The sequence below is a fragment of the Salmo salar genome, chromosome ssa09 (assembly GCF_905237065.1).
Source record: "Salmo salar chromosome ssa09, Ssal_v3.1, whole genome shotgun sequence".
NCBI classification, from domain to species: Eukaryota; Metazoa; Chordata; class Actinopteri; order Salmoniformes; family Salmonidae; genus Salmo; species Salmo salar.
The window spans coordinates 14,676,162-14,689,304 of NC_059450.1; the positions used below are offsets into that span (position 1 = coordinate 14,676,162).

General features: G+C 39.4%; 1 protein-coding gene across 2 annotated transcripts; it reads left to right on the forward strand.

The window, feature by feature from the left end:
- The first annotated feature begins 1,762 nt into the window (after positions 1-1,762).
- On the forward strand, positions 1,763-12,999 carry LOC106610771 (cell cycle control protein 50A). Of its 2 annotated transcripts, none has more exons than XM_014210328.1 (7): positions 1,763-2,256; positions 2,420-2,539; positions 10,279-10,386; positions 10,506-10,593; positions 10,951-11,094; positions 11,179-11,448; positions 11,679-12,999. In XM_014210328.1, the coding sequence occupies exons 1-7, from the start codon at positions 2,008-2,010 to the stop codon at positions 11,900-11,902; spliced, it is 1,203 nt and encodes a 400-aa protein (XP_014065803.1). In that variant the 5' UTR covers positions 1,763-2,007; the 3' UTR covers positions 11,903-12,999. The 2 variants fall into 2 exon arrangements, with proteins under 2 accessions (XP_014065803.1, XP_014065804.1); XM_014210329.1 differs by having other exon boundaries at positions 1,765-2,256; positions 11,179-11,388; positions 11,709-12,999.
- Positions 13,000-13,143: the final 144 nt, after the last annotated feature.

Consider the following 13,143-nt stretch of genomic DNA (forward strand, 5'->3'; position numbering starts at 1 on the left):
TGTTGCAGGAATGCTAATCTTAGCAGTTTCTAACAACAGAAATTTCATAACAATTATCTGAGATGTTGGGTGTCAAAATCCTCTTTCTTGTCCTTTTTGAGTGCTTACCGCCATGCAAATATTGTCCCCTGTTATTTTGAACAAAATTGTCCCAAGTTTGCCTAATAGTTTCAGATTGTGATGCGCTGGCCTTAATGAAACAGTCAAGTAAACATTTCAGAGAAAGAACAATAACGATTCTACATGAGACAGTGCTTCCAGATATTGCAATCTCAGGGGTCCTTCTGCGGTAAGTAAATAATCTGGTGACTGACTAAATACAGGAAAGGTATCCATGATTCTAGATTAAGCTAATCCTTTATGTGATACACATCCTATCTGGGTCAGCAATGGAATGACTGCTACATCAGAAAAGACAAGCCTCCAGGCTACAATATGTTTTGGGCCTGGAAAACATATAAAAATAATAACTATTGTGATGTATTATTGTCATGGTAATTTGTAATGTTCAGTCAATGATCATTCCAATGGCCAAAGCTGATTTTGGACTATGAGACCCTGGGCTATATTAGAATGAGCCAGTAATATGCATAGATATCATTAGGCTATGTATAATGCATTGCATGAGTCAGTGTCTGGGTAAATGTACATTCCCGTGTTGCAAGGCCACCTGTCCAGGTCGGAATGTAAAGTTGCAATTTCGTTCAACTCAAGTTACTCAAGTCAAGTGATTGCAAAAGTTTGTTGTTTTGACTGAGCCTTTTGAACTAAAACATTAAAAGTAGTAATTATAGCTTAACCCATATGCTTGCACACGCATACACAAAAGTCATATCCAATCCGGGGCGAAGATACCGTTGGGCAGATAAAAGCTCAGGGCCATTTACCTCAGACACACGCTCTGTAAAGTGAATCATACTGATGATATCAAAGGAAACCCTTATTTATAATTTAAACTCTAAAATGTATTTTCAGCCAATCAGAATCAAGTATTTAACAATATGTATAACCCCACAATCATATTAGGCCACTTTACGTCACAAATTACAGTCAGTGAACATGGGTAAATAGAATGGAATGCAAGAAAATAGAATAGAATAATGTAATTTCTCCCAGAGGGACTTCAGGGAAGTCTGATTAGGCACATCATATACATTTAATTGAGATTACATGTATTCGGGAGCAGACTGACCATCTTGGCTCGTCCATTTTTCTCCCAGTGGGCCTGTCTAATTTGTTTATTTTTTGCAAAAGGATAATTATCTGACTAATAATGGGGGCTTCAAGGAATAAAATGGGCCTCAAGGGAAAAAAATGGATTAGATATGCCAGAGGCGATTTCTGGTCCCAGTTAGCCCCTGCATGTACTGCATCACTGCAATCCTATGAGGATAATCATAATAGTAATAATCATAATAATAGTAATGTATACATCATCATGAGTAGCCTAGCTTTAGTTAGGTCAAGTCTTTGAGTGCATGTATCCTCCAAAGATGGAGGGGGACAGTTCATATGATATGTCCTGCAACACTGAGTGACACAATAAAGTGATAAATTCAAAATTATTGATTACACTGTTGTATAGGATTTATACAATCATTGAACATTTTCTGTTAGAATGACTTCAGAGTTTCGAACCTCTGCCTTACACAGGGAAAACATTTTTCTGATTAATTTATATGGCCTCATGGGATAGTGAGTGTCTTTTTATTTTTTTTGCATAAAAGGGGAGTGCTCCTCAACTGATCACGTGCAACACCATTGGTTTAAGAGCTTCCTGATTCCGTCTCATCCTTAGCTGCCTACTTTCGCAGTAGATCGAAATCCTCTCCAAAGCAAATCCAAAGCAATTTGTATTTTTTATATGATTACATTTAATGTTACCTAACATTATAGAGAAGATAACTTTCGTTTCTAAGGGAATCAATCAATCCGCTTTCTCGCGACATAGCCAGCTGTCACTATTGTTGACAGTGTGGATTATTTTGCTCGACGAGAACTGCAGCCATGATGGCGTCTAACTACAACGCTAAGGAAGAGGACGGGCAGCAGCCTGCTGCTATTGCCCATGGAGGAGCAGGAACTGTGAAAAATAAAAAGCCGGACAACACTGCATTCAAACAACAAAGACTGCCCGCTTGGCAACCTATTTTGACAGCGGGCACTGTTCTTCCTGCTTTTTTTGTCATTGGTCTCATCTTTATCCCAATCGGCATTGGCCTATTCGTGACATCAAACAACATCAAAGAGTTAGAGGTAACGTTAACTAGCAAGCCAACAAAACAGGAAGTAGCCAATTGATTGTGTATGTATGTGTTATCTCTGTTTGGGTAGCTATCTTTCAGTTCTTGTCTGTATTTAGTGTATAACACTTATTTATATACACATAAGTGTCATTGATCATCTCCATACTTTACAGATCGATTACACTGGTGTTGACATGTCAAGTCCGTGCTATAACTGCTCTCAAAGCTACAGCTGGAACAGCACAAAGCCATGTACCTGCTCTGTCCCCTTCTCTCTGGATCAACCATTTGAGGTAAGCTTAGCAGAACCTGCACGGTCCCCAAACTACTGTATAATCACAGTTAAAAGTGAAGGCTAATCATTCAATAATTGATGTTAGTGTTTGCGGATCAAATCAAAGTTTATTTGTCACATGCGCCAAATACAACCGGTGTAGACCTTACAGTGAAATGCTTACTTACAGGCCCTAACCAACAGTGTGATTTTTTTTAAATGTAATTTTTTCATTTTTTTAAAGTAAGAAATAGGTATTAGGTGAACAATAGATAAGTAAAGAAATAAAAACAACAGCAAAAAGACAGTGAAAAATAACAGTAGGAGGGCTATAGACAGGCACCGGTTAGTCGGGCTAATTGAGGTAGTATGTACTTTTAGGTATGGTTAAAGTGAGAGTAGCAGCAGCGTAAAAGAGGGCTTGGGGGGGCGGGACAATGCAAATAGTCCGGGCAGCTATTTGATTACTTGTTCAGGATTCTTATGGCTTGGCGTAAAAACTGTTGAGAAGGCTTTTGGTCCTAGACTTGGCGCTCCGGTACCGCTTGCCATGCAGGAGTATGGCAAGACTAACCACATTCCGTACAAATTTGTGCAAACGCGGCATTCAAACGAGGCTGCAATGAAAACTAATGGGACTGTAGCAACTGTGTTGGCATAAAAATCAGGGGGGTGAACTACGTTTCTATTCAAGCATTAATCGACATGGTAATGGCCCGATAGTTTTGGCGAAAAGTTGAAAAAACTGACCCCTCTGACGCTGTACGTTAAATTGTGACGTGTCATGACATAACGTACAGCACACGTAAAGCAACTCATTCTGTGTTGTACAGCCTCCAACAGTTTAAAAATAAGAAAGGGACAGGGTGTGGGTGTGGGGGGATACCTAGTCACTTGTACAACTGAATGCATTCATTTTTTGCGTCATCACTGCAAGCTATCCTGACTCTCAAAAAGCTGCAACAGTTATTACTTCTGAAAATAACTTTAGCGCCGCCCCAAAAACCTGATTCAAATAGGTATGTAATGACACATTATATAAACTCTTTATAGTGTTTTATTTACATTTTAGAGGTGATAGGTTGGACAGATCGGGTGGAAAAAAGCAGTTTCCCCACATGGCTTATCTCCCTCTTTCCCTATCGCGCAGAAGGTTTCACTTCCCCACCCGCCATTTTAAAGACCCTACAGAGCTCATTGCCTTCTTCAATCATGCAGAGACGGGCAGCATGAAGGTCTCGTCATTGATTTTGCTGTAAAGGGTACAAATTGTGCTTTACAATGGTATTCATATTACAGTTGGCCTGAAAGTATTATGTTTTTTGGGGCGCTAAAATAAGGTCAATTGTACGTTACAGCGGGATGTACAGAAGTGCGTTAGCTCACAGTAGAAGGTACCCCCCCCCCCCCCCCAAATGTATGCAACAAGAAAGTATGCGTTACCACTTTTAGAGTAATGCATCTTTTAATAAGCCTACACAATGTATTGACATTATTTTACATTCTAAACATTATTTTTACATTAAAATATATGTATATAAAAATGTGGGCAATGCCGGACTACATGCTCCCGACACACATCATCAATCAAATGTATTTATAAAGCCCTTTTTACATCAGCAGATGTCAAAGTGACAAACACACTAATAAAGTCTGTCCTTGTGGTAGCGAATCCGTCTCGCCATTTGAGATGTTGAGTTTAGGGCTGTCCCCGACCAAAATAAAATCTTGGTCGATCGAAAAGAAGCCATCCACCCTTGATGTCAATGTCAGATTTTTATTTTCACTGAATTTCCTTTAGGATATTGGTTAGGCTACAATTAGGCTGTGGAATAGTGTAGCCTAAATAAATAAGGAGTAAGCCTATTTTTGCTCAATGGCGTACAGTATAGGCAACTCCAAACACCCGTTGTGAAATACAGTATGAACACAAGACTCATGCTGCGGTTAATTTATTGTTTAATTATTCAAGGCCCCCTTCATTTATTTTTAAAGTTATAAGTAAAATGCTTGAAGTAATTAATTATTTATAGATAGGTAGATATAGAAGTAGCAATTGAAGAACTCTTTGGAGATTATGGGGCAATTATCAGACCAAATGTGGACACAACAGTTCACCTGGTCCAAGACTAAAGTTGGAAATGTATCAATATCACAGACCTGCTTTGCCCTAATGAAAGATTCATCAAATGTAAATTTATTATAATCCACATTATAGGAAATGATTTATATACAGTAGAAGTCGTAAGTTTACATACACCATAGCGAAATAATTTAAACTCAGTTTTTCACAATTCCTGACATTTAATCCTAGTAAAAATTCCCTGTTTTAGGTCAGTTAGGATCACTACTTTATTTTAAGAATGTGAAATGTCACTATAATAGTACAGAGAATTATTTCAGCTTTTATTTATTTCATCACATTCCCAGTGCGTCAGAAGTTTACATACACTCAATTAGTATTTGGGTGCATTGCCTTTAAATTGTTTAACTTGGGTCAAACGTTTATGGTAGCCTTCCACAAGCTTCCCACAATAAGTTGGGAGAATTTTGGCCCATTCCTCCTGACAGAGCTGGTGTAACTGAGTCAGGTTTGTAGGCCTCCTTGCTCGCACATGCTTTTTCAGTTCTGCTCACACATTTTCTATAGGATTGAGGTCAGGGCTTTGTGATGGCCACTCCAATACCTTGACTTTGTTGTCTTTAGGCCATTTTGCCACAACTTTGGAAGTATGCTTGGGTCATTGTCCATTTGGAAGACCTATTTGCGACCAAGCTTTAACTTCCTGACTGATGTTGCTTCAATATATCCACATAATAGTCTTTCCTCATGATGCAATCTATTTTGTGAAGTGCACCAGTCCCTCCTGCAGAAAAGCACCCCCACAACATGATGCTGCCACCCCCGTGCTTCACAGTTGGGATGGTGTTCTTCGGCTTGCAAGCCTCCCCCTTTTTTCCTCCAAACATAACGATGGTCATTATGGCCCAACAGTTCTATTTTTGTTTCATCAGACCAGAGGACATTTCTCCAAAAAGTACGATCTTTGTCCCCATGTGCAGTTGCAAACCGTAGTCTGGCTTTTTTATGGCGCTTTTGGAGCAGTGGATTCTTCCTTGCTGAACGGCCTTTCAGGTTATGTCGATTATAGGACTCGTTTTACTGTGGATATAGATACTTTTGTACCTGTTTTCTCCAGCATCTTCACAAGGTCCTTTGCTGTTGTTCTGGGATTGATTTGCACTTTTCACACCAAAGTACGTTCATCTCTAGGAGACAGAACGCGTCTCCTTCCTGAGCGGTATGACAGCTGCGTGGTCCCATGGTGTTTATACTTGCGTACTATTGTTTGTACAGATGAACGTGGTACCTTCAGGCGTTTGGAAATTGCTCCCAAGGATGAACCAGACTTGTGGAGGTCTACAATTGTTTTTCTGAGGCCTTGGCTGATTTTTCTTTTGATTTTTCCCATGATGTCAAGCAAAGAGGCACTGAGTTTGAAGGTAGGCCTTGAAATACATCCACAGGTACACCTCCAATAGGCCAATTGCCATCATTTGAGTCAATTAGAAGTATCTAAAGCCACGTTCTTAAAATAAAGTGGTCATCCTAACTGACTTAAAACAGGGAATTTTTACTAGGATTAAATGTCAGTAAAATGTGAAAAAAAGTTTAAATGTATTTAGCTGAGATGTATTTAAACTTCCGACTTCAACTGTATGCATTTTGAAATGGTTCATTTAAATCTAATTCAATAGTATATTTCAGTTCTCGACTTGAGCCATTAAATTGATAATAGCCACCCAAAAACCCTCATAGCTAATTGGTGATCAAAACTTATTTTTATATCAATGAGAAATGCAACAAACCCTACAAATATGTACATTTATTATAATTCACCCAACAAAAATCCTCAAATTTCTGTCTCTACAATGTGAGCTGGAGGCATTTTGAAAACAACCTGTTTTCAAACATTTGTTTTTCATAAGTGTAGCAGGTTGTGAACGCTGTCAACGTTTCCACTCCGAGAATGAGAATGGTAAATGACTGTAATTCATACATTCATTCAATACATTGGGATACAAAAGAAGCCCATCTACCCATGATGGGCTATTAGCAGGACAATAGTCTTGCCAAGTTGATTTCTATTTTTAGGGACTTGAATTGTATTAATGGATGTTGGCCTACTAATGATAATAATGACATGGAGGGTAGGAGCAGCAAGCTCTGCGTGCTTATTACAGTATGTGTGATTTTAATCTTTTTTCCGACCATTTCAAACAGTGTAAACAACAAATACAAATTATAAATAGTTAATAGACCAATAAGAGTTCTAAACCTCTCTGGCAATAACTACTTTTCAGTTTTCCCCTCCCCACTCAAACCACTCCGACAGTCCTAGAAAAAGGATTGCTTGAGAAATTGCTCTTTGCTAAGAATCTATTTTTCTTTTTGACCATTTTAATTGAAAACAATCACAGTAATGAACTTAATTGTTACCCAGGAATTGTTTGGTATTGAGATAAAAATGGCTGCACTGGACCTTTAACGCCTAGGAAGCTCCTACTCAAACTCCCATTCGACAGCTCTCCAAACATTGTCAAAATATTCCCATTACTCAGCAAATATGGATAGCTGAGAAACTATCATAATTTACTCCCGTTACGGCCAGTATGGGTACTTCTAAAAAAGAGACATAAAAATGTACAGTCAACTGAAAAAAAATCCTATTTGGTATCTCCAATTTTAAATCACTCATTACTTCCACGTACAGGTCGGAAGTCAACAGCAGCCCAATACATTGGAGGTGCCGAAGAGGCATTTTCTCAGTTGGTTGTCATTTTTTTTTTATTTAGACCTTTTTGAGATGTACATTCCGGGCATAATGGGAGTAAATTTAAGATGGTTGCTCAGTGAAACGCCATATTTGGTGAGTAACGAATGTATTTTCACATTTATAATGCTTGCAGAGCTGTCTAATGGGAGTTTGAATCAGGGATTCCATACTCATCATCGTTGACATCTCTAACGCTCAGAGACTGGGCAACTAACATTTATTGTCCATTAGTTACACTTTATCGTCTCTGTTTAGAAATACTTGAAAGGTTCACCCATTTTGAATGTTATATTGTTTTTGTGCGTCTCTCAGCAATATTCTGTCGATTCCCTGGGTCATTTCATGTGTGTCTGAGTTATTGGCGTTGAAGCAGGCAGTAAACCGCCCGGTATGACGTAGCACCGTGATAAAGTTACTCACTACACTGGAAGTTAATAGGAATATGACTTTTAGATGACAAAAACGTGTATAATACATGTCAGATTTCAATACTGGCTGATGTTATAACTCGGGAGGATGTCTTCTCTTGAGTGAGCCTATCGATCGTGTTTTTGCAATATTCCTACCTTGAGAAATGGGTCATTTAACGGAGGTTCTAGCACATTTTTCCTATTATCTGCCTCTTTAGTCCATGGTGAATTGCATGGTGCCATTGCCAAAGATATTATAGAAGGGAGATATGAATGAAGGAATCCAATGAATGAACATATAACGCCCCACCCAGCACTGTCAACCAGTCGCGTTCACGTTGTCATTATGTATCACATGGTTGCTAAGATAATCCTCACGCAATCCCTTCACAAAGTGCCTTAGGGAAGTATTCAGGCCCCTTGACTTTATCCACATTTTGTTATGTTACAGCCTTAACCTAAAATGAATTAAATAACAAAAAACTTATCAGCAATCTACAGTGGTACACACAATACCCCATAATGACAAAACGAAAACAGGTTTTTAGAAATGTTTTAAAAAGAAAAAACAGATGCCTTATTTACAAAAGTATTCAGGCCCTTTGCTATGAGACTTGAAATTGAGCTCAGGTGCATCCTGTTTTCCATTGATCACCCTTGAAACATTTCTGCAACTTCATTGGAGTCCACCTGTGGTAAATTCAATTTATTGGACATGATTTGGGAAGGCACACACCTGTCTATATAAGGTCTCACAGTTGACAGTGCATGTCAGAGCAAAGACCAAGCCATGAGGTCGAAGGACTTGTCCGTAGAGCTCAGACAGGATTGTGTCGAGGCAAAGATTTGGGGAAGTGTACCAAAAAATGTACTCGGCATTAAAAGTCCCCAAGAACACAATAGCCTCCTCCATTCTTAAATGGAAGAAGTTTTGAACCACCAAGACTCTTCTTAGAGCTGGCCTCCCGGCCAAACTGAGCAATCGGGGGAGAAGGGCCTTGGTCAGGGAGGTGAAACCAAGATTAAACTCTTTGGCCTGAATTCCAAGCATCACGTCTTGAGGAAACCTGGCACCATCCATATGGTGAAGTGTGGTGGCACCATCATGCTGTGGGGATGTTTTTCAGCGGCAGGGACTGGGAGACTAGTCAGGATCAAGGCAAAGATGAGGTCCTTGATTTTAAAACCTGCTCCAGAGCACTCAGGACCTCAGACTGGGGCCAAGGTTCACCTTCCAACAGGACAACGACCCTAAGCACACAGCCAAGACAACGCAGGAGTGACTTTGGGACAAGTCTCTGAATGTCCTTGAGTGGCCCAGCCAGAGCCCGGACTTGAACCCGACCAGAAAATAGCTGTGCAGCTGTGCTCCCCATCCAACCTGGTAGAGCTTGAGAGAATCTGCAGAGAAAAATGGGAGAAACTCCCCAAGTACAGGTGTGCCAAGCTTGTACGGTCATACCCAAGAAGGTGCTTCAACAAGGTACTGAGTAAAGGGTCTGAATTCTTGTGTAAATGTAATGTTTCGTTCGTTTTTAAAAATATAATTTAGCACAAATTTCTTAACCTGTTTTTGCTTTGTTGTTATGAGGCGTTGTGTGTAGATTGAGGGGGAGGGGGAATACTTTTATAATAAGGCTGTAACCTAACAAAATGTGGACAAGGTCAAGAGGTCTGAATACTTTCTGAAGGCACTGTATGTCGAGAAAAGTCACGATTGCAAAGCTATACAATATTACAGATGGCAAGTTAATTATCTCATATCTTGGGAAATATTTGTAATGTTGCGTTTTAGAGCTAGCGCCCAATAGACTCCTTTTCACTCTTTAAAAGGGGAGCGCTCCTTGTCCCAGAATCGCTCAGAATGCACTCCTCTGTTAGGCACATCAATCTGCAGGTTGAACATGGTGAGATTGTAAACACCTAAATTGATAGTGCAGTTTGTTTAGGTGATTTTCATTTTTTTTTTTTTACAGCTAACTAGCTTTGTTACATGCTTATATTGTCTTTGGTATTATTGTGTGTAGCTATGTTTGCTTGCTAGCCAGCCAGCCCATAGAGAGAGCATTGCATTGTGGATGTTGTAGTCGACTTGAGCTGCAACAGATTTCCACAGATTTTTTTATTTTTTTTTTAATAAAAAAGTTTTATATATATATTTCCCCAACTCCAAAATGAAACATTTGTTCACAAAAATATAGTTCAGTGTTATTTCACACTGTAAATGAAAGTAATGGGTGTTTTGTTTTTTTTCCTTTTAATGGTCAGGCTCTTTCCTCAGAATCGATCATTACTATTTTAAAACATTGTCCTGAAAGTTATTTCACACACACATAGCTTTTATAGGAGGATGTTATTGATTGCAGGAATTCCTTTAGACTCACCCAACCCCCTGCTCTTTCATCTTAGGGTTGCAACGTTGTTGCATTGTCTTATGAAGGCCTACTCTCTCATCCGATGAATAACTAAACTAATTCATTGGTCCTTAATCTGCAATTCTTCCCCTCTAGAGCAACGTGTTCATGTACTATGGATTGTCAAACTTCTATCAGAATCACAGACGCTATGTGAAGTCCAGAGATGACAGCCAGTTGAACGGAGACAAAGCTTCTCTGAAGGTATGTTTACAGGTGCTCTTAGTAGATAGAACATAGGCCTACATCCATTCAATGTAATGTGTAATTGTTTGATTTCAACAACCTGCAACTGCACTTAAACATCTTGACACTCTTTACAGAGCCCCAGCAAGGAATGTGAGCCGTACCGCACCAGTGACGAAAAGCCTATCGCTCCATGCGGTGCAATCGCCAACAGCCTCTTCAATGGTAAGACCAGAGGGATACATTTTCTCTTAGCAAATGGTTGTCCCATTTCCAGCACAGGAGTCAAGTAACAATACTACACACTAATGCTCAACCACAATCTTAGCATATTTTCCTGTACTTACTTACTTACTTACAATGCTATTTAGATACGTGTCTGCCAATTTGGGCCAACCCTTGTATATGGAGTCTTGTCTGATTTTTTATTTTTTTTTTGAATTTTTTTTTTTATTATTATTTATTTTTTTGTAGGTTGAAGTGGTTTTGCTTTAGTTTACCATGTAGCACATCACTGTTGGTCTACTACTTAAGAGACCTGTCTTGCTGTTGATTACCATGTGGTACTGTGTTTCTCATCAGACACTCTGGAGCTGTATTACATTGACCCCAATGGCTCCAGAACTGCGATTCCTCTGGTGAAGAAGGGTATTGCATGGTGGACAGACAAGCATGTGAAGTTTAGGAACCCTGGTGGAAATGACAACCTCACTGTAGTTTTCCAAGGTGATTTGCAAACCATGCAAAATGGCACAACTGCCTAGTAGTAATGAAATTATCATGACTAACAAGGCCTTTTTCCTCCTTCAGGCACTAGCAAACCTGTCAACTGGAGGAAGTCTGTCTATGAGCTGGACCCTTCAGACCCTGACAACAATGGCTTCATCAATGAGGATTTCATTGTGTGGATGAGGACAGCTGCTCTGCCCACCTTCCGCAAGCTGTACCGCATCATCCATAAGAAGCCCAACATGACCCCGACTCTGCCCCTAGGACAGTACATCCTAGAGGTCACCTACAGTATCCTTTTGAGAAAGATCGCAGTAAATCACAACATGGAGGTTCATGGCAGGCATATAGGTTTGTATTGAGAGAACATTGCACAGAGAAGGCATAGAGACATGAGTTTGTTCAGTTATACACTTACTCCATTTAGTTATAATTACAATTGTCAACCTATGTCCAACTCCATCTTTGACAATGTTCACTGTAGTTGATCTGTATTGTTTAAAAAAATGTATATATATATATATTTTGTTTTACAGTTCACATGATACAAAACATTCACTGACACATCTGTATCATTCCAGATGTCTTTTCCTTTAACCATATGAACTCAGATTATCCCGTGCGGAGCTTCGAGGGCAGAAAGCGTATGATCCTGAGTACCATCTCCTGGATGGGCGGCAAGAACCCCTTCCTGGGCATCGCTTACATCACCGTGGGCTCAGTCTGCTTCTTCCTGGGCATCGTCCTCCTCATCATCCACCACAAATATGGCAACCGTAACCACAGTGCAGACATTCCCAGCTAAAGGTCTTCCTAGTATGGAGACCGTACCTCCTCCTCCCTCTGCATGCCTGGGTCTAGCCACCACTGGTCTGGCCCTGCTCTGCTCTGGACTGCTTGCTGATTTAGCCTGGATGCACTGGTCTTTGTTTGTTTTAAATGTTTGTGTTTTGTGTTGTAATGTTAGCTCACTCCTCCCCACCTCCAGGGGAAGGCTGCAGTCTGGTGTTTGTTCAGAAGGTTGATACATTAGCACATTCTAGATAGATATATTTTGTGTAGAACTGACACAATTGCTGATTCTGAGACAAAAGAGTCTGTTCTACAAAATATATTTCTAACATTGTGCCCTCCCAAATAGGCCCACGGTGTGTGTTGTAGAGTGAGTGACACCCTGTAAACTAATGGGATGAGACACAAGAAGGCTCTGGGAGCTTAGGATACTGTGTCTTTGTATGACATGACTGCTGAAATTGTTGTCTGTGTACCTTAAGTACATTGTGTATTTCTATTTATCCATATGTTGTCTCAAAGGAGAACATGTATATTATTTGAGCAATGCTTGTCATAAATTTCTTGATACTGAAGGATGTTTATGTTTTTAACTAAGTTCCACACTCATATTATGTAAAATGTCCTGCTGGTGAACGTACTAATGTATTTAATTTACATACCTCTGAGGCTTAAATGTGGAATGGGGAACAAAAGCTCATAGCCATGTTGCTCTGCTTTGTTTGTAATGAGGGCCAGTATTTTAAGGGATAAAGGCAGTCATAGATTTTACCAAATGTTCACATACAGATTGTATTGACTCTCACCAATTTGTTTGTCAAAGTCTAATAGTTCAATGTATAATCAAAAACATTTTTATTTGAAGGTTTTATGTACCAATGCTACTGACCTTGTCTCTAGGATGAAAATCTATTTCAAAACAAATATAGAATTTCAATGTTGACCAAATGCTATGCATTTTACAAGTGTCACATTTGTTATGCAGTTCTTACTTTTTTCATTTGGTTGTTATCTTTCTTTCAAAGCTAATTCTGCCTTTTTATTCTTTATGGTGTTGGATAATTTACTGATATTTCAGAAGTTAATAAAATAAATGGTATTTGTAAGTTATTGATTTGTTTTTGTTTCCCTTACATTTAATTGCCTTTAACACCATTGGTAAGGTCCAGTCCTTGGTCTTGCCCTAAACAAAGTGTAATTTCCCACACACACAGCTGCTCTCACAATTTACACATTTTAGATGTTACTGCCAGC